This window comes from Castor canadensis, chromosome 11 (genome assembly GCF_047511655.1).
Source record: "Castor canadensis chromosome 11, mCasCan1.hap1v2, whole genome shotgun sequence".
Classification (NCBI taxonomy): domain Eukaryota; kingdom Metazoa; phylum Chordata; class Mammalia; order Rodentia; family Castoridae; genus Castor; species Castor canadensis.
Window position 1 is genome coordinate 37633077 of NC_133396.1, and position 22282 is coordinate 37655358.

General features: G+C 36.4%; 1 protein-coding gene across 13 annotated transcripts in view; it reads left to right on the forward strand.

Annotated features, from left to right (window-relative positions):
- Acaca (acetyl-CoA carboxylase alpha) overlaps positions 1-22282 on the forward strand; it is a 268903-nt gene that overhangs the window by 133453 nt on the left and 113168 nt on the right. For all 13 annotated transcript variants that reach the window (XM_074046276.1, XM_074046288.1, XM_074046285.1 and 10 more), the window contains 5 exons: positions 3769-3893; positions 10782-10895; positions 12125-12238; positions 13223-13312; positions 15013-15131. In XM_074046276.1, the coding sequence (XP_073902377.1) occupies positions 3769-3893; positions 10782-10895; positions 12125-12238; positions 13223-13312; positions 15013-15131 (562 nt within the window). The remainder of the gene's footprint in view (positions 1-3768; positions 3894-10781; positions 10896-12124; positions 12239-13222; positions 13313-15012; positions 15132-22282) is intronic.

Consider the following 22282-nt stretch of genomic DNA (forward strand, 5'->3'; position numbering starts at 1 on the left):
GAATTTGTCAAGCCAATTCTAAAATTAACATAAAAGTCTGTCAATAGCCAAGGTATTTCTTTAGAAGTATACGGTGAAAGGATTTGCCTGATGAGATATCAAGATTTAATATGAAGCCATATTAATTAAGCAATTGTGATAGTTATGTAAGGACAAATTTATAAATCAAAGGAACATAATAGCCCAGAAACATATCATACATAGATGAAAACTTGTTTTATAATAGAGCAGGAATATAGATCATGAGGAAAAGAATAGACTTTTTCAATAAATTACTCTGGGACAATGAACTAGTCATTTGTTTAAAAAAAATATGTAGTAGTAATTGGGTCTCTGCTGTATTCCATACACATAAAAATCAATTTCAAATGAATTAAAGACTTAAACATTTACCAGAGGCAAAACTATTAATGTCCTTATGACCTCAGAGTAGGGAAGATTTTTGTCATAAAAGACACAGTAAGTATAAACTACAAAGGAAAAGTTTATTAGTTCAATCTTATTTAAGGACTTTTGGACAGGGCTGGTAAAGTGGCCCGCTTATACGTGGTAGAGTACTTGCCTAGCCAGCATAAGGCCCTGAGTTAAAACCCCACTACCGCCCCCCCCCCAAAAAAAATGTTCCGTTTTTGGGAGGGTATAGTGTAATACTGAGGTTTGAACTCAGGGCCTTACATTTGCTAGGAAGATGCTCTACCACTTGAGCCACTCTGCCAGCCCAAAAGAACTTCTATTCATTGCTGGATTTGGTGACTCACCTACTTTGGAAGGCTGAGATTGGTAGGATCAAGATTCGAGGCAGCCTGGACAAATAGTTCAAGAGATTGCATTTCCAAAATAACCAGAGCAAAATGGACTGGAGGTGTAGCTCAAGTGGAAAGCCCTGAGTTTAAACCCTAGTTCTACCAAACAAACAAACAAAAAAGCCCTGTTCATCAAAATGTACTATTAAGAGACTAAAGATAGGAAAAGATATTTTCAGAAGAGGGAGCACAAACCATAAGTTTACCAAAAGATGCCCAATCCCATTACTAGTTAGAAAAATGTGAACCAAAATCACACTGAGATTGGCAAATATTTAAAAGTCACATCATCATCTTTTACTGTTCCTGTAGTCATAAAGCAAATTGGCACAGCTGCTTTGGAAAACAGTTTGTCAATATCTAACAAAGTTGAGAATTTTTATTATTATTATTATCATATTACTGTTATATTTGTGGATACATTGTGACATTTAAAAAAGTTCTTACAATATATCATAGCTGGATTCACCCCCTCCACCATTCTCCTTTATCCTCCCTTCCTCCCATTCCTGGAATAGTTTCAACAGGTCTCATTTTCCATTTACATACATGAGTACATAATATTTCTACTACATGCACTCTGCTACACTGTTTCCTTATATTCTTTCCTTCCCACTGATACCAGTCTCCCACATAGGATCTATTTTACCTTCCTGTTCTGGTTTTGAAAAAAAAAAAAAAAAAATTTATCTGTTAAATATAGCTATACAGGGTGTTTCATTTATTCTCTTCCACCTAGTAATTTCTCTTTTATAAGATATGCTAGAGAAATTCTTACATATGCTTGTTAGGAGACATATACAGGACTGTTTTATGCCATCACTGTTCATAATAGCAAAAAAGACTGGACACAGACTAAATATACACAAGTAGAATAGATTATGGAATTCTAGGATATTGCTACAGTGGATTATTATATAACAGTGAAAATTGGATGAGACAAAGTACACGCATGAACAATGGATTATTATATAGCAGTGAAAATTGGGTGAGCCAGGGACACACATGAACACAGGGATGAATTTCAAATATACAATGCTGAAGAAAGAAATAAGTTACAGAAGAATCAATTCACAGTGATTCCATTTTTTTCTATCAAATTAAAAAACCAGAAAAAGTTAAACTGTGTACACTGGTGGTAAGTGTAAACAATGATTAATATAAAATTGAGTGATTAATATAAAATTCAGCTTAGTAATGGTTTCTGAGGGGAAAGACATAGGGGCATTCAAAGATACTAAAGCTATCCTACTTGGTGCATGCCTGTAATCCCAGCACACAGGATGCTCAGGCAGGAGGATTGCAAACTCGAGACCACGCTAGGCTATTTTGCAAGACCCTATCTCAAAAAAAAGTGCTTTGAAATAATGCATAGTGTTTATTTTATTAGTATATATTTTATGTATTCTGTGTATATATAATTAACATTTTTTTTAAAGGGAACAATTGATGTCATTGTTTTCTTTCTGTTTGTGTCTCCCCTCACCCTGCATAAATGTGTGCTTTTTATTTTTCTATTCCTAATAATTCCTATTGCCAAAATATGTTTCTATTTTCACTTCAAAGGTATGTCTCAGTAAGGGGAAATATAGGACAATAATTTTTTTTTCTTTTTTATGCAATGCTGGTAATTGAACCCATGTGCTTGCATATGCAAGACAAGTGTTCTACCACTGAGCTACATAACTTAGTCTGGAACAATCAATTTTAAACAGCTTCCATTTTGTTTTAAATGACAGCTCTCTAGAAATTATAGTCCACTGTTTTTCAAATGTATTTTAGTTTCATTTGGAAAAAAATGCTTATGTCTGCCTTTGATATTTAAAACAGATAAAATAGGCTTGCCTTGCCGAAATGTCTAAGAAACCATGGTAAAGCAGTTCTGGTTTGTAACTTAACATGGAATCTGAACTGAGGTGATAATCTTAGTATTTTTATGGTTCCATAAAATTCACGAATATTTAAACATGAGGTAATCTGGTTTCTAAAGAACTGTATGTTACTTATAAGCCATTATAGATATCTCTTCTGTATATGGAAAGCTTATGGTTCATGTCACAGGACATAGCTTTTCCACCCAGAACTAACCTGCCCGTGGTGGTCTTATGGAAGGCTTGTGAAAATGAATATAACTATAGTGTCCCTACAGTTTTTGACTTTAACATGTGGTTCTCCTTGATCTATAGCTTGGTTTGGATTTGGAATTCCTTGGCATTGCTTAGTGCATTAAAGGGAGGAATGTTGATTCCTGAGGTAGCAGTATTACATCTTAGAGATACTGATAATTTATTTCTTGAACTAAAGCAGCTCTTAGAAGTTAGAGTAAAACATTTCAGTGCATCATACAGGGAACCAGAATCTCAAGCTGAGCTAGCCCTTAAAGATCATTAAGTTTAATAGTACTGATATTTATTTTTAAGCAGCAGAACCTTCTCTTCTAAGGAAATCATTCCATGAGGCCAAACGAGAGTTTAGAGTAAGAGTAGGATTGGAGTTATTCAACCCCCTACCAGTCTTTAAACCCAATTCCGGAAATTCCCTAATTTTTTTGTGTAATGAGTTTAAGGCCCAGAAAAGTCAAATTTGCCCAAGAGCAAATTAAAAGTTGGTAACTGAGATAGGCCTTGATCCCAGATCTTACATGCAGATTCTCCTAACTACTAGTCTCATGTCCCTTTTAATAATCCACACTGCCAAATTAGTCTAAGAATTTTGGGAGGGGGCAGAGTTTGATCTCAGGGCTTCATGCTTGCTAGGCAGGTACTCTAATTTGAGCCCAACTCCCAGCCATCTAAGAAAATTCTTTTTGGTGGTGCTGGGGTTTGAACTTAGGGCAAGAGAATTCTTTAGATGTTTCTTCTCACTGTTTATCAGGTGAATTATAGACAGTAAGAAACAAACAAATAGCACGCAAATATCAGCTTTCATAAATGAGTGAAGATCAGTTCTTTTTGCTTGATTACAGGTCACTATGACAAATGTGTGTTCGCTCTGCGGGAAGAGAACAAAAGTGACATGAACACAGTACTGAACTATATCTTCTCTCATGCTCAAGTTACCAAGAAGAATCTTCTGGTCACAATGCTTATTGTGAGTAGCATTTTAACAGTCTGTAAGGATAGCTGATGATATGCAAAAAGTAGTTTTTTCTTCTAGTAGCTGTCATCAGAGGCTGTGTTTTATAATTACGGGAGGAGTGGAGCTTTGGTTGTGGATTAACAGTTTCTTATATTTACTTTTATACTTGATCTGAAGAAACTGCTCTGGTTAAAAAAGTATTGTTCTGGTTATTATGCATTTAATGTGCACAGGAACTCAGTTCTCTTACGCTATTTAGAAGTGCCTTATGTTCCCCTCATTCCTGTTGTCATCATGACAGTGGCTTTAAAATGTAGTTTTCTCTAACCAATGTGCTCTTTCATTTTTACTTCTTGTTTGTTCTGTAGATATAAGCAATGACTCTTTTAAGAAACTTTTTAAGAAGAACATTACCAATTTAGTATTGTTCCTCCTTGACCACAGAAATTTATATTTATTCTGAATTTTCTTTGGTCTCTTTTTGTTTTATTTACATGAAAACCTAAAATGTAAACTCAGTTTATTGTATTGGTAGTTCATCATTTTGTCCCCATAACCTAGTAATATAAGAATTAGTAGAAAATGGGAATGGGTGTTACCTGGGTTAGAAGTTTGCAGACTTGATGATTTTTAAAGTTGCTATGCATCACCTTCAGTCCTAGATCTTTCTGGTTGAGTTAATTCTAGGAAACTAAAAACAGTAGGATTATTTTTAAGAGTCCCTTACCCTATGGTCCTGAGTGATTGCTTTCTACTGTATATTTCTTTTTTTTTTAATGGGACTATAGTATTTCCTCACCATTTGAGTTTCAGTTCTTGTCCTTTTGTGGGATGGGCATTCCTCATACTTTAATTCCATCACTTCTTCTTGTGGGGGGAAACACCCGTAAGTCTCCACTGCCATCTTTTATTTCATACTTCAAAATGAGAGGATACCTTCCTCACATCTCTGGTTAAACAATATTGCCACTTAGCCATCTGCCTAGAGTGTTAACTCCAAAGGATATAACATGTTTTAGATAGCCACTTTTAAAAATAATGTAATTACAGGGAGAATTCATTTTCTTTGCTAGCCTGGATTGGTTAGATGGTGAGGAAATAAGAAGATCCATTTGAAAGGGGGAAAAAAAACAAGTGACAGCTTTCTACAAAAAAAAAATGTGTGTGTGTGTGTGTACATATATATATATATATGAAATCTGTGACAACCTAATTCTTTTTTAAATCAAAAGAGAAGAAATCTGACTGTTTTTGAAATTTTAATGCAAGGATTGTTAATTCTCACTTGAATAAAGTTAAAACTTTCTGGCAGAAAAGGGTAATGATGAGGGGTAAAAGAATCTGTCAGTTTGGACCCAAATAGGGTAAAATTTGCCTTTTTAGGAAGCTAATTATGGTGAATTTTTATCTTATTATGATTACCTTTTAAGAACTTAACAGTTTTCAGCACTAAAAATAGACCAAAGCCCAGAATCCTTGGAGCAGCAGAAGAATAATGATCGTCCAGGACTGTCGCTTGGTTTCTTAAATTCTAATTTGTAAGATATAGGGGCTCGGCTCGCTCCTTTTGCGGAGTGATTGTAAGTAACGCTTGCCTTAAGAATCTCATTATTGGAACACGGAGCCATATTTCCTCTGAGAATTCTGGAGTAGCTTTGAGCCGGGGCTGTTCATTTCTCAAGTAATCACGCTGGTGTGATGGAGAGAGAAAATGGCAGCTGTTCGGAGCTCAGGCCTTCAATTTTCTTCAGAGTCCAGTCACTCAAGTGTGTAATTACACGGGGGGTGCTGCAGAGGCGTTGGGCCCTGTCAAAGAACTGGTTTGAGGCTTTGCTTTCTGCTTTTGCCAGTCAGGACAGGCAGAAGCCAATAGGACCCTGACTTGCTGCTGTTCTTTTTGCCTCCACCTTGTCATCTTGATTATTTCTTACCTGCCTGGGTAGTACCCAAACTTTCTTTCCAACAGGCTGAGCTCTCTCAAGAGCTCTTGTAGAGTATGTGGGTTTGGATGAATAGGACAGAGGATGTGAAGAAGAGTAGGAGGAGGAAGGCTGAAGATGTGAACCAGGCAACTGGATTATTTTGGCATCTTCACATTTTTTTCTCTAAAAACCCAAATAATACTCAGCATGATAGGGTTTGTAGACTTGCATATCATTAATTTATTCTCAAATATCAGTTATTTTCACCTCATCTTAGAGAATTGACATGATTGAGCTCAGGGCCAGCTGGCAGTGGCGTATGTCATTATATCAGGGAAAAGTTGGGATAGTACTCCTTTCTGATCTAGTTTTCCTGAATGCCAGACATGTCATTTTTCCTCGTTTCTTCTTTAACAATGATCAGCCACTCCCTCGCTCCACATCTGCATTAATGGTAGTAGCTGGTAAGAGACATTTTAGTTGCAGGTCTCATTGTCTTTTACAGATGTCACTGGGACATGGTAGCATTTCAATTCCCCCAGCATGTGTTCTCTGCTGTTTCCTCTTTCTTTGCTTACCTTGGCTTTCTGATTGATGGTTATGTGCCTAGCATTCCAATCTCAGCTTTCTAGAAGTAGGAATGTTGATGATGTGCTTTGCTGAGCTAGATGATGACTTCTGGGGCCTTTGATCCTAGTGGAAGGGATCAAGAAAATCCAGCTGCTCCAGTAAAGAGGTACCTTCATTCTCTCTAGGTGTTAACTTACGTTACTAGTGGTAACTTGCCACGAGGACTCTTGAGCAAATTTCTTCTAATCTTTCACCCTATCTGGAAAGTAAAAGGTTAAAGTCCTGTCAAATTTCATTTATTTGGAGGTACATTGTACCCTAGAGAAAACAAAGCCTGGAAGACCAACAGTAAATTTATGCTTCAAAAGCTCTTCTTATTTCTTAAATTTAACTTGGTAAGCAAAGGCTTAAAGCTCAGATGAACGTTGTTTATGGTTTCTTAGAGATATTTAAGGGATTCTTTAGCCTAAGTTATTTCATAAGAATAAAAAGTATCCACATTCTTCTGTCTTGAGAGTAATGTACATTCCTATAATCACTTTGATGTTGAGTAGACTTCCCTTCCTGCTAATGTCTTATTTGATCAGATCTGCTTGAACATGCTTCCATGGGAGTTAGGCCATGCATATGAACCTCTGATTTGGTTTAGACAAGGAGCGTTTTAAATGCTAATCAGTGACTTTCCTTCTTCCTCTTAATCTGACTGCATATAATTTGTTCACTGTATATGGAAAGAAGAAAGATCTTTCTCAGAGACTTCAAGTTTGCTGAATAAGGGTGCTATCCACAATTTATTGATAAACCCATCTCATAATAATATCTTTGGAATTCCAAAAACTCCAGGTGTGACTGGGAAAAATTACCAGTCCATTGCTGACATTGGGGTTAGGGCCTTACCCAGCTGAACAGAAGTTAATGTCTTGAGAGTATTACATGTAAGGTCACATTCCTTCCATTTCAAATTGCTCCCTTAGAGGTACTGAATGCCTAGGATGCTAAAGTCAAATTGGACTTTATTTGTCTGTCATGTCAGTCAGCTATGTAATTTAGGCTGTTGTTTGCTATTTAAAAATGTTTATGTTTCTGTGAATACAAAATATTCTCTAGCAGCCATCTATGTTGAGAATAAAACACGAAATAATTGTCTTATAACAATCACTGTTGGTGAATAATAATTTTCACTTTGGTCTGTAGACTTTTGCAAATGATTTGTAATCCCAAAATCAACAGATTGGTTCTTTTATTTATTTATATATTTATTTGGTGGTACTGGGGTTTGAACTCAGGGCTTCATGCTTGCTAGGCAGGTGCTCTACCACTTGAACCACACTCCACTAGACCTTTTTTGTATTGAGTATTTTCAAGATAGGTCTTGAGAACTATTTGCTCTGGCTGGCTTTGAACCACTAACCTCCTGATCTCTGCTTCCTAAATAGCTAGGATTATAAGCTTGAGTCCCTGGCACCCAGCTAGTGGATAGGTTCTTTAAACCTAACCATTTTATGTTAAAGAAACACATCTGCTGACATAGTTAATCTCTAATGGCGTTGTTACAAATTGTTCAGCAGGATTGGATGATGATGTTGGCTGTCCAGTTGCCCAAAGGAAACTTAGATAGAGTGCATCTAAGATAGGGGGTCATATGTGCCTTGTTTGCAAATGTATGCATTTCAATATGAGTGGTTCTTAAGACCACTGATGGTTTCTTTCAGGACCTCAACAGTATGTCTATGTCAAGTACTAGAGACTGTTGAGAAAGTTACTGTACACATAATTTTCTAAGTATTAATGATGACAGTGGAGAAGATAATATTTGTATGGAAAACTTCCAAGCCAGGATAAGCTAATGGAAATAGTGGTTTGTTCATACTGTGTCTGATTTTTCATCTGTGTCTGATTTTTCATATCCCCAAAAGATCTGCTTTCTATATTTTATCACAAGGGGCTCAACTGTTGTTAACCTGTGGTCATGAATGAATAATTACTTCACTTTCATTTCTCCTAAACTCTATAGTTCACTTTTCTTACAGATACTTTTTCCCCTACCCCTTCCTCACTCTCATAATGGAAGGATGAATGAAAAACTGTGTTTGTGTGTTTTGCTTTGTTTTGTTGTTAAGTTAGAACATGATCTAACTTAAAGATCTATCTTCTAAGCAAGAAGTTAACTTCGTTTTTCTTGAAGTTAAACCTAGATTTCTTTCAAAGGGAAAACATTCCATATCAAACCTGATATACGTTGAAGAGGTGATTAGTGTTCTATTTTGCCATGTTGCTTTTATTAATGTTGTGGGTTTTTTTGCAGTACTAGGGCTTGAACTCAAGGCCTACACCTTGAGGCACTCCACCAGTCCTTTTTTGTGATGGGTTTTTGGAGATAGGGTCTTGTGAACTATTTGCCCAGGCTGGCTTCAAACTGCAATCTTCCTGATCTCTGCCTCCTGAGTAGCTAGGATTACAGGCATGAGCCACTGGCACTCGTCAATAATGTACTTTAGTTTTGCTGTTTGCAAAGTAGCCAAGTTGTGGTGTCACCGAGGATACTTCCTATGTTTTAAGATCTCTTTTTGGGTCATTCTGATTGAAGAAAGTACCTCAGAAAGGAACTTTCTCTCATTGTTTGCTCTACAGGAACATTTTAGGAAAGGAGGAATTGGAATTTGGAAAGAATTACCTTGGTTTTCCTACCCAATGTTATGTATCTGTTCTTTCCTTCTATCTTTGTATGTTCTTTTCTCTGGCAATTCATGTATTCCCTTGAAATTCTGTTTGCAAAAGATGAGACTTAGTTATATTTTCTCCCTCCTCTTTGCCTACATGGGTGGAATAAGTCCTTTAGTGTGTGGCTATGTGTTCAACAGACTCCTTGGTTTATATTTAATAGCAGCTTTTATTTTCTTCTCTTCAATGGGTCAAAACAATACTCACACTTCCTTAACTATAAATTGACAGTTGGAGCTGACCTGGTTGGTGGATTGGGGGATGAAATCCCATGTTCTGAATCTTTTTCTCAAAAAAAAAAAAAATTGATATGCTTTTTTCCCAGCAGTGTTGAGTATTCCAAAAGTATTTACCTTGTGATGTGGAATGTAGTGAGGGTTTTGGAAGAAGTGTTGCAGAATGCATGCCTATCCCAGAGGCTAAAAGTTCCATGCTTTTACTTATACTGCTGTGATAAAGGACTATATAGAGTATCCTTGAGAAGGGGGAGGATAAGTTTGAAATAAATACTTCAAGAAAAGGGCTAATAATCAAGGGGAGAGGGGAGGGAGAGAAGATTAAAAAGCAGCAACAGGGCTAATGATATAGTTCAGTGGTAGTCCTTTTGCCTAGGTTCAATACCCAGAGCCATTTTACATGTCCTATTAGTAGAGAAAGAAGAAAGATTCACTAAACTATAAAGGCAATTGTTTCAAAGTCCAAGTAGAGGGAATGATATCTAAATGTACATATTTCATACAGTATTATATTAAGAAGTACTATACCAATAGCTTTGTAAAACTCAAAAAGGATAGGCATTTGTAAAAACTGTTATCTATATATTTTGTAGCTGAGATGAAAATTACATGGATAATGGGTGAATTTAGAGAAGAAACTAATATTCCACTGGACTCCAGTAGAAACATTTCTTTTTTAATACAATAGGGATTTTCTAATTGACATTTAAAAAATTTTAGTAGAGGGAAACACCAATACAGAGTAATCCATGGATCCTATCACAAGAGTTTGTTTTTTCCTCCTGTCTATTTTAAGGATTCACTATGTTTAAATTCATGAAATGATTCTTCATACAGGAATGGATAAATGATTTTGGATGCAGAATTGCCAGAACATGAGATGGAGTTTTTAGTTGGTGTACATTTATAAATGAGTAATTTGTTGTCATGTTTCTATTTTATGTTCTCCTGGGATGCTGAACATTTGGTTTGTAGAATTAAAACCACTAGAGTGGTTCCTTTTGCCTTATTCCACCTTCTTTCCCAAAGTGGGAGAGGGTGCAGGAAGGTCTTTAGTTTCTATATTACTTAAAAACCTCTTGAAATTTTGAGACATCATCTGTTATTTCTTACTCAGAATCCCCTTGACTCCTTTTAGAAATCTCTGGTTATTTCTTATGCATGTTAAAAGTATAGTGTTAATTTATAAAGAAATACATTACAAATTTTGATTCTGAATGATTGAGAGATTTGGGCAGCTTTTACTTGGCAGCAGCTTCCTCTGGGATCATCTTTACCACATTGTTTAGGACCAAAATAGCAAGAAGTTTGCATTTTCTTATTAATCCAGCTTTGTTTACTTTGTCTTTATTCCCTTACTCTATTTCAAAGTCTTATCCACTGCAGATGTTTGTTTTTTTGTTTTCTTTTTTAATGTAGATATGTATGTTCTTTTTCACATTAACACTTAGGATCAGTTGTGTGGCCGGGACCCTACTCTCACTGATGAACTGCTAAATATTCTCACAGAACTAACTCAACTCAGTAAGACTACCAATGCTAAAGTGGCACTTCGGGCACGCCAGGTAAGGGCAGTTGTTGGTTATCTGGAAGAAAGGATGGTTTTCATAGTTTGGGCGGTTGTAGATACAATGAACTTTTACTCAATCACCATCCAAAGATCATGCAATTTTCGAAGTACATCACATTGCCTTCAGAACATGTTTTCATGTGGTACATATTTTTTTTTTTGAAAGAGAAATGAAATGATTAATGTTAAGTCTCTAAAACAGAAGCCCTTCTCCCATTTTAAAATTCTGGTATCATTCCGCAACCTCCCTATTAGTCCTGTGATAGTAAGCCAGGGGCAGGTAGAAAGGAAACTGAGAGAAGGAAATGAACTCAATATTTCTTAACTTCCCAAAGGAAGCTGAGAAGCAGATGGGAACTTTTAAGTGTATAGGAAATAATCAAGTGTGAAAAGCAGAAAGATAATGCAGTGAATCTTAGGCACTAGCAATCAGAACAACCTTAGAGAAGTCCAGTTAGTTTCACCCTGTAGTCTTCATTTCCATTCCAAAAGATTTCAGCAGGGAAGCTGAGAGTTGGTGCTCCCTTTGTGTTTCAGTGCATGGGCATTGACAAGGAAGCAGCATTTGAAGCTGTTCAGTGACCTTCTGCTTTCTCTACAATTTTATCCATGTCACTGAACTACTCAAAGTTATTGAACCTCTCAGTGACCTGCTGAGGGTATTCAGGTCCTACCGTGTCCCTGTTTGTTTGTGACACTGTTTTCTCTCTTTCTGCCCACCACATGCATTGGTCTTACTTCCTGATGCCTTCTCCTTGGTGCTGAGTACCTGGGGCTGTCAAAGCAGCTTTTCCCATTCTTTCTTCTGCTGCAGAGTTGCAAAAGGCTAGCTATGCTGAAACCACCTTCCCCACAGCTGCTCCCTGCCAGATCTGATCCCCAATTAACAGCTAGTCATGCAGTCCTCAAGACTAGCAGCTTTGCAATGGTAAATCACATGCACTGATGGAACTTGATTGAAACTGCTTTCTCTCCCTTCCCCCAGACCCCTTAGGAAATTGCCCACAATGCAGATCATGATGAGAGTCAACTGAGTTTCAGTATTTGGTCGCATTGACTTTATGCTATTGGACCTAGAAGTTGTTTTACTTGGTCTCTGTTTTATCTTTGAAGCCTGCACTTAACAGATTTATATTTATTGCTTTTGTATCAGAGCTACCTAATAGGAGGCTAGAATAATCACTCCCTCAGGAACTTACACCTCTTATTTTGCTCTCACTCTAGGTTCTTATTGCCTCCCATTTGCCATCATATGAGCTTCGTCATAACCAAGTAGAGTCTATCTTCCTATCAGCTATTGACATGTACGGACATCAGTTTTGTATTGAGAACCTACAGGTATATATAGTAGCCCTTTTCTACCAATATGCACTCTTGTCCTCTTTATTCCCATAAGCGTAGTTCAGTTCACTAAACAGTCAATTAGTTTTGATTTCCAGGTAATGAGGTTTCATACCTTGACTTTCTAAAAAGATTTCTACTTATGAATATTTTTCATAAAAATACTGTTAGGACTGTAACTTATCTTAAAAATCATACAGACCTGTGTTGATATTGTTGTCCTATTAACGTTTTTACCTCTTGTACATTTACCTAGAAAGCATTCTAGGCCAGAATTATGTGGCAACATTGTTGGATTTCCGATATTTGAATTAGATGCGTACATAGATGGTTGCTACTCTTCTGGAGATAAAGCTATTTAAATATCATTTTATTTTAATGCTTACTATTAAGCTTTATAAAGAGCCAATTTTCTAAGAGAATATTGGCTGATTTTACTACTAATGGTAAGGACTTCAACTATTTTTTAAACAAAATCATTTTCTCAGGGGTGACTTTTTTACTTTTCTACTTAGAAACCAGGAGACTATTGTTATAACTGGCCAAAGGAATTTTTGGGCTTTAAGATTTCCTCCTGGAGAAGAGTATGTTTTTTCTTATTTGGTTCAATAGCTGAAATCTAGGGTTTCCAGTAGGGCACAAATCTAGAATTTATCCTATAGTAGTATTAAGACAATATTTAGGAAATGAAGTACAGATATATGTCAGAAAAGAATAAGAATTATAAACACTTATTTGTATTTAATTAATATATTTTAATGCATTATTATACATGATTTTTATAATCCTCACAACAACCCTATAAGGATAGATATTTTTCCCATTTTGTAGTTGAGGAAACTGAGGCACAGATAGGTTATATTCATACATGGCATTAACAGACAGAATTCTTAGGTTCACTAAATATTTCAAATGCTTAGTGTCTATTTAAATTGTTCTTTTTTGGATGTAATGGTTCAAGCCTGTCTTTGTACCTTCCAGAAACTCATCCTATCTGAAACATCTATTTTTGATGTTCTACCAAACTTCTTCTATCACAGCAACCAGGTAGTGAGGATGGCAGCTCTGGAAGTAAGTGTTCATGATCATGTGACACAACTTTCTCCTTGGTTTCTTGCTAATGCCTTCTCTCTGTTTGTCTGTCATGACAGTTTTTTTGTTTGTTTGGTTTGGTTTTTTGGCAGTATTGGGGTTTGAACTCAGGGCCTTGCACTTTTGTAGGCAAGCGCTCTACAACTTGAGCCACAGCTCCAGCCCATGCCAGTTGTTTTTCTGTGGTTTTAAGATTGTTTCCTGTGGGTAGTCATCTTTTTCTCTGAAATAGTAGATACTTACTCAGATGCCTTACTCAAGTGTTTCATCTGTACTAATCACCAGTTTCTGGGTTCTGATCCCAGGGAAAAAGCTGCCAGCATTTTTCAATAGTCTACTTTCCAGAATTCTCCCATTTCATAATGAATTAAGATTCACTGAAACATACTAAGTGAAAAATATATGGCTGACCCAAATGTGTAACTTTATAATTTTGTCATTGGGACCGAATGAAAATGAGTTTTATTTATATTTTGAATTGTAAAGCAGCCTTTGTAAAAAATATTGCCTCATAGGGAAGAAAGCAATAGCATTTAATGAACTGTGATTTAGGTGCTTATTTTATTTTATTTTCATTTAATCCTGCAATTACTTTATGAAGTCAAAGAGATACTGAGGGGCTAAGTAACTTGTGCAAAAAATCACTAAGATAATAAGTAGAGGAGTTTGCATTTGAACTTGGTTCAGTTTGACTCCAAAGACTTGTTTTCACTATAGCACACTTACCTCATTAAGCACAAAAAAATTGCAGGCCCTGAATACTGCCTTAAAATTGCCAACTAAACATAGTTTAAAGATGGGGAAAAGGAGTGTTTCAGATGACTTTTCGTAATAGAACATGACCATAGTCTGTTGCTCACTGTTTGGATTACTTTTTTTATTTATATTCTGTAGGTAAAATATAAAGAATTCTACGCAGTAACTATCAAATATTTAAAATAATCCAAGTGTTTTTCAGGGCTTTCATGTCATCTAATGAGAAGCCTCCTTATATACTTCACATGCTGATAGAGTCTTCATGTAGCATTTTATGTGCATGGCAAATTATGCATGCATAAAGATGGACTGGTGGTTTTTGCTGAGCTATATGTAGTCTATTAGTGTTTAACTCTTGAGTCAAGTTAGTGTGTTTGAGATATTATATGTGAAATTATGCCCAACTATTTTTGCTTAGGGTTTTGGAATCTAAATAATCCAAAAGTGATTTGGGGCAGTAAGGTGAAAAAATTAAAGGTACATAGTAAAAGAGTTGAACTCTTCTGTGGTTTCTTCTATCTTCTTTCTTTACTCCTGCAGTGGCCCAGGATCATCACCTCTCATTTTTCTTGCTGCTTGTTTTTATCTTCTGTTGAAATAATCATGCTTAATGAATTAATAGTCATGGTTGTATATGCTCTTTTGCTAACTATCAAACCTTTGTTAATGAAGGTTTACTGTCCACCTAGTGGTGTTCAACAAAGGCATCCTACTTTCATTTCCATTTAAATGTGTGGGTATAATATTAAGAACCTAGCTTTATTAATTAAAGTATGTGTGTGTGTGTGTATCCATCATTTCTTGGGTTCTCTGTCCCTGCAGACCATCAGATATCCCTTTTCAAAGCTATCTTTTTTCTGTTCTAGCCATTCTCTTCATTTCTGGTTTTGAAACTTATTTATTGAGGATTACTTTTTAACCAGGTATATGTTCGAAGGGCTTATATTGCCTATGAACTTAACAGTGTACAGCACCGCCAGCTTAAGGACAACACCTGCGTAGTAGAATTTCAGTTCATGCTGCCCACCTCTCATCCAAACAGGTGAGTTTGAGCTGATATGTGCATTTGGGCCAGTTAGAGGCCTATTGGGACAAGTTAAGGGGAGTAAAAAATGAATAGATTTGAACTATAAGAGATGAGCTTCTTGGCACCCATGTCTTTGACCTAGAAAGATAATGTGTAGCCTAGTTAAGATAAAAGTTCAGGATTAGACATGGAGGTACATACCTGTAATCCCAGCATTCACTTGGTTGGCTGAGGCAGGAGAAATGTGAGTTTGAGGCCAGCCTGGTCCACACAAGGAGACCCTATCTCCCAAAACAAAAACAACAAAATAAACAAGGTAAAAGTTTAGGATCACTCCATTGATTCTTGCATGATGTCATTGGAAAAATAGGATTCCTTCCTTCCTTCTTTCCTTTACTTCCTGCCTTCCTTTCCTCCCTTATTTCCTTCCCTCCCTTCCTTCCTTCCTTCTTTCACTTCTTTCCTCCCTCCCTCCCTCTCTCCCAAAATTTGCCCGAAAAGCAATTTTTTTTTTTTAACAGTTTAAGCAACAGAAGCAAACAAAAATCTTGGGTAGAAGGCTTTGCTTTTTTATATGTTTGCTATGGATTGAAGGTACACCTGAGCTAGTTTCATTATCTCTCTAAAAGCAGACACCTGAACTTAGCAGTTAAAATTCAGTTTTTTAAAGTCACACTTCAGAACCAAACTTCTCAAATTCAACCAAATTACCTAATTGGCCATGCTAATTCCATTATTTTTCCCATCTTAAGTACTTTAAAATGTATATATGGAAATTTATTTCAGTATTGCTTTGGTTTAAAAATGAAAGTATGTTATTTATTGTATATACGTGTTTAAAAACTATTCTGAGGCAATGAAAATCTAAGAATTCCACTTACACATATCTTCACCTCCTCCTGTATTTTCATTCTTTTTAGTAATACCACAGGAAATATAAATACCACAGCCAATCTTAACCTGCCCCTCTCCATTTCTTCTTTATGGCCGGCGGTTCTTCACTTAGTATTACAAAGTACCATGTCTCTGGGGATCCTTAGTTATAGACACCAGAAATGGTTTTGTTCTGAATTGCCACTTCACCCAAAGCAGTAGAACCTTTCTGGAGACAAAGAAGTCTGTGCTGAGACTTTCAGCCACTGGATGCCACTGTTGATCTAGCAGAAGTCTGCAGATGAGCAGAGGCATCTTCAGAAAAAGTACCTCTCTTCTTTGTCTCAGAAGATCCTTTCACTTATGGTTGGCAGAGAAATACATATATCCTTGATTTAGCAAGCATCTCTAGGTACATTTTTGCCTCTATGGATTTCAGAATCTCATTTTCTAGAAACGAATGGTTGTCCTTCAGTGAGCAGCGAAATACTCATGGCACACATGGGCTCAGCACTCAGTCTTCTTCCTTTTCCTGCATTCCTTTGAATAATTGTAGAGAACTACAGGCTATAGTTAATGCTCTTTGTAATTCTCAAGACAATCTCCCTTTCTTCCTGCTTTCTACTACCTTTTCCTTTGGGCAGTGATTTGTAGTCAGCCTGCAGAGCCAACTCTGATTTCCTTTCCTCCTCATCGCTCCTCTTGTCTTTCTGAATTGCTTTACCTGTCTTGCTTTTTTTTTTTTTTTTTTTTTTGAGACTATGTGTCCAGTTTGGTGAGGGAAATTCTTAACTGCTTTGTTAAGAAATCTTACTCACCTTTCCACATCAAGGGTATGAATCTTGGTTAGTCCTGATTTGGTTTCAAAACTTATATGCTTGTCCTTCCTACATCTGAATTGTACACACCCCTATAGATAAAGACTAGGTTTGAACAGAATTGTAATCTATTGTCTCTAACATCTTCCTTGGTTATGTGTATGATTTTAAAGCTGTTGGAATATTATTATCATTATTGGTGGAGGTGTGATGGTGAAGATAAATGTAAAAGTGAAGATAAATGTAATATAAGAAGGAAAGATAAAATAATCTTTGTGAAAACCAAAAAAAGTTAAAATTGCCTCAATACATTTTTTTTTAAATATATCTAAAGTCTTTTTGTTAGTTTAGGATCAGAAAATCAGATTTGGTCACAGAATGATATATTCAGTTTTATAGGATTCAGACAGTTATTTAGATTTGCTACTTGATTTTAATTTGGTAAGATTTTATATTTTCTTACAAATGTTTTTGTAATAATTTAAAGTTATACTCTTATTCTGACATCAACTGGTGTACTGCAATTCAACTTTGACACTCACCAGTTGTATTAGAGCATATGCCACAAGTTAAGGGCTCAGGCCTCCACAAAACTGCTTCTACTTCAGATGAGGCCACAGGTAGAGTCCCAGGCCACCTGTCCTTTTGAACAATTGGATACAAATTTGGGGTTTCCCATAATCCCCTTAGTTCAGTAATTCTACAGAACCTAAGCACTACAGTTTTATGAACTTTTAAAAAATATTTTTATTAGTACATGGCTTTCTTTTCTCTCTCTCTTTCCTCTTTTCTTTCTTTCTTTTTTTTTTTTTTGGAAGCAGGCTATCACTGTGTAGTAGCCCAAACTAGCCTAGAACTCACTATGTAACCAAGGCTGCCTCTGCTTCCTGAGTACTGAGGTTACAGGCATGTGTTGCCACCCTGCTTAGCTTTATTTATAGTTTTATTATAAAGAGTCCGATCAGGACCAGCTAAATGAAGAGACACACGGCGGGATGTCTGGGAGAGCCTCAGTTGCAGCTTCCTTGTCTTTTTTTCCTCAATGGAATCAGGGTACTCTACTCTCTCAGCACATCAGTGTGTTCACCAACCAAGAAACTCCTTAAGCTTCAGTGTAAAGGTTTTTTTCATATGGTACTGAAGTTCGAACTCAGGGCCTTGCACTTGCTAGGCAGGCACTGCATCACTTGAATCACATCCCTAGCTGTCAAGTTTTTATCAGGGTTTCATTTCATAGGCACGATTGTTTGAATCATAGACTACACAGTAATACTCCATCTCCTCCCCCAGGGCCCAGCTGCCTTAAAGCTCCAACCCTCTAGTCATATAGTTGGTCTTTCTAGTGACTATCTGCCATCCTGAGTCATCTCATCTCTGAGCATAACTCAGGTGTGATTCTAGGGGCTCATGAATAAAAAGGACAGTTACTGCTTGGGAAATTCAAAGAATTTAGAGTCTCCCAGGAATGGGGGCAAGGGAAACTCTTTATTATACAAGAGGCCTGCTCACCTTAAAACAAGTTTAGTTACTTTTTCCCCTCAACCCAAGTACTTTTACTTGTTTCTGTTCTAATGATTCTCAGAATTATTTGAGGAGTATTTTAAAAATATACATCTTTGGATCTTGCATTCCAAGATCTGACACATTTTAAATTAGAGTCCAGGTGGCCACTTATTTATAATACTCCTCTGATAATGCTGTTGAATACTTACAATTGAGAATTATTAGTTCTCCACTAGCACTATATAGTAGAAATCTAATGAAAGCAATATATGTAATTTTAAATTTCCTGTTGGCCACATTTAAAAGGGCAAAAAGAAACAAACAATTTTAATAACATTTAATCTGGTATATGAAAATAATCTTGATATGTAATAAAATTATTCATGAGTTTTAAAATTTTTTTATTGATACTAAGTTTGAAATTCAAAGTTTATTTTATAGACTAGCCATGTGTCAATGACTTCCTAGCTGTATATGACTAGTTATTGCCATATTGCTTAGCTCAAATAGAGACTAAAAATTAATTAGGACAGTCACCCTGGTGCTTACTGCACCTAGGAGAACAAAACATAACTGTTTTTTTTTTTAAGAAATGTATGAAATGTATGGAAGTTTGAATCCAGGGCCTTACATTTAATAGGCATGTGCTGTACTACTTGAGCTATACCCCTAGTCATTAAAAGAAAACCAAACAAAGCAAATCTTTTATGTTGCTTGTTCTCAGTAGTTATGGAAATTATCCACACCCAGTATATTAGATGTTACACACAATATTTTATGCGTGCTTTAAAAATTATTCTGTGAAGTGAATATGGTGGCTCATGCCTATAATCGCAGCTGCTTGAAAGGTGGAGATCAGGAGGACAGCAGTTTGAGGTCAGGCCAAACAAAAAGTTAGTGAGACCGCCCCACCCCCCACCCATGTCAACCAATAAAATGCTGGATGGAGTGGCTCAAAGGGTAGAGCACTGCCTAGCAGGCATTAGGTCCTGAATTCAAACCCTAGTACATACCTAAAAAAACAAACCTTAAAGGATAAAGGGCTGGGGGTCAGATTCAAGTGGTAGTGCTGCTGTCTGGCAAGCATGAGGTCCTGAGTTCAAACCCTAGTACCACACAGAAAATTTAAAAATTATTCTGTGCAAATAGAGAACAAGCATATGAACCATACATGTTTTACTTTATCAGTGCAAAACCGTTATAATATTTTTCCCAATTGTGATTAATAAACCAAAATTTTTTTGAGGAGAAAATAGACATTTTATTTTTCTTTTCCTAGTACTTGATCTTCATATTCCTAGCCAGATGTTCACTTAAAAATAGACTAAATTGTACACCTTTTTAGAAGAATGTTTGTAAGCTGAATATCCAAGCTGAAAATGTAGTCTCTTACTATGTATGGAGTCACCTGGTAGAATTCCACTTCTGCAGTTTGCTTTTGACTAGTGATTTAATCCTCACAATTGTGCAAACTGACAGTAGAGAGTTTTTTGGGTTTGTTTCCTCTTCTCACCTCTCCCTCCCCCCCTACAAAATATTTCGGGTATCGTTTAGATTAAAGACCTGTGTTTCATTAGGACCTCTTTAGATTTTTAGAGACTAGGCAAAACACAGTGGGAAATGAGTAGGGAAGCTGTAAGCAGAAAGACGACAATTGGCACAATTGGCCAGTTATTGGGTGGCCAACATGTGTTACCTTTTAATTTTTATTTTAATTCATCATAGGGCTTTGTATTGCTTGACATATACCTACTTCATTTTTTAGTATAAAGTAACTATATTTTTGTCTAGTGTTCACCTCAATATACTTTAAAAAGCAGATTGTTAATTTATTAATTTTAATGACTTCCTACTTCATTCTTCTTATGAGACATTCTTTAGCCAGGTATATATGTTATTTATTTTTCTTGATTTTTTTTTTTTCTACCCAAGACTACCAGATTTTTTTCTGAGACCTGTAGTTCCAACTTACTTGGCATGCTAGGTCATCACCAGAGGATTCTGTTGTTAGAGCTTTGCTTAAGGAGTTTCTGATCTGTATTTATCCTTTTCTTCTTAAATTCCCTTCGATGAACAGTAGCTGAAAAATAGTTAGAAAACTCTGTGTGTGTGTGTGTGTGTGTGTGTGTGTGTGTGTGTGTGTGTGTGTGTGAGAGATGTATGTGTTTGTACATGTTTCTCTTTTTTACCATCTTAGCACTTAAAGGCTACTTGCTATTGTATATGAATTTTTTTTTTTGAGGGGAGATTTCTTTTAACCTGTCAGTGTTTGCAGTCAGTTATTAGTTGTTCTCGAAGAAGTATGTGAATTTCTTTCATTATTTTCTTGGTACAGGATAGTCAGGACAGCATTTCTACTTCTAGGACCTAATTCTCTTGTTGAATAGTCTGTGAGCCCACTCTTTAATGAGTGCAACTTGTGTTCTGTTTTATTTATTTATTTTTAATTTAATTTAATTTAATTTTTGGTGGTACTGCAGTTTGAACTCAGGGCCTCATGCTTGCTTGCTATCACTTGAACACAACTCCTGTCCTCAACTAGTGTTTTACATGGATTAATCTTGGAGATTAGAATGTATCATTCAACATTCCTTTCTCTGTTTCTTCTTCCATGATGTTCAGGGTTTACAGCCAATGTGTGCTTTGTGTCTGTCCCCACCCCACCCCCACCCCCCTTTCTCTTTTCTTTCTTTCTTCCTTCCTTCCTTCCTTCCTTCCTTCCTTCCTTTCTTTCACTGGGGTTCGAACTCAGGGCCTCATTCTTGCTAAGCAGGCACTCTTACTTCTTGAAACACTCTGTCAGGTGCAGGCCAACCCCCCCCCCCCCCCCAGCTTTCTGAAGCATTAATATCACTCACTGGTGCTGGAAATGCAAAAGTTTTAATACTGAAGCATACTTCTTAATGTTTTTATTTTTGACAATTCATTGAATCATTTGGTATTCAGGATTTCACTTAGCCCTGGACATATTAAATACCTCACAATAATCTGGAAACAAGTTCTTCAGTCAGCCTATGTAATTAATATTCTAAATTATAGCTATAGTTATACAAACATGTATAGTATCCCATAAACTCTGTGGCTGTGCATATGGCCCTGTATTTTATGGCAGTCTGGAAGTACAAAATTTTAAATTCCAAATGATTTTTATACATAATGCACACTAGTGAACATGGTTAATTTTAAAAGCTTTTAATCTATGATTCAAATAAGAAGCATCAATATTGATTCATGAGACAGAAATATACTTTGTTGTACCTTTCTATACATAAATAATGGGTGAGGACCTACTGATGTTTGTTTCTACTTATTTTTGGATGGAAATCCATGCTGTAATTAAGCTGGGTTGCATTGCACCTTCTCTGATGTTTGCTTCTTGTGAATTTGGCCTTTTGTGTTCTAGTGTTTTAATTGAAGTTCTTTTTCTTTTCTCACAACATACTTCCAGAAGAGGTTGTCTGTGTTCTTTCCTGATTCACACATGTTTTGGTCATGGTTTAGGCTCCTTGGCACCTTCAGTATTCAGCTGTCAGTGTGTGGCCTCTGGACCACATTTTTATTTATGAAGGTTAGAAATCAGAAGCTTCCCATGTGACTAATCAGCACCTGCTGCCATTCTTGAGAATTCTGATAATCTTTGACACCCAGCGATTAGACCCTTTCTTGGACAGTACTGAGATAGTCACAAATCATCCAACTTGTAGCATTTTAGCAGTAGGAATACTTGTTTGTAGTTAGCAGGCCAGAATGAGCTATAAATAAATAAAACCCTACAGTGCTTACTTCTTTCATTCAGGGTAGTCTGCTGATAAGATGCAAGCATCTGGTGGGAGAGAAGAATCTCAGCAGGTTTAAGTGCTTACCAAAGTGCTTTTCTATATCTATGGCTCAGCTACTAGTCTCTGCTGTGTTATTTTGGCACTCTAGACTTGGAAGATTGGAGAGTCAAGTTTAAAACTCTCAATATATCAT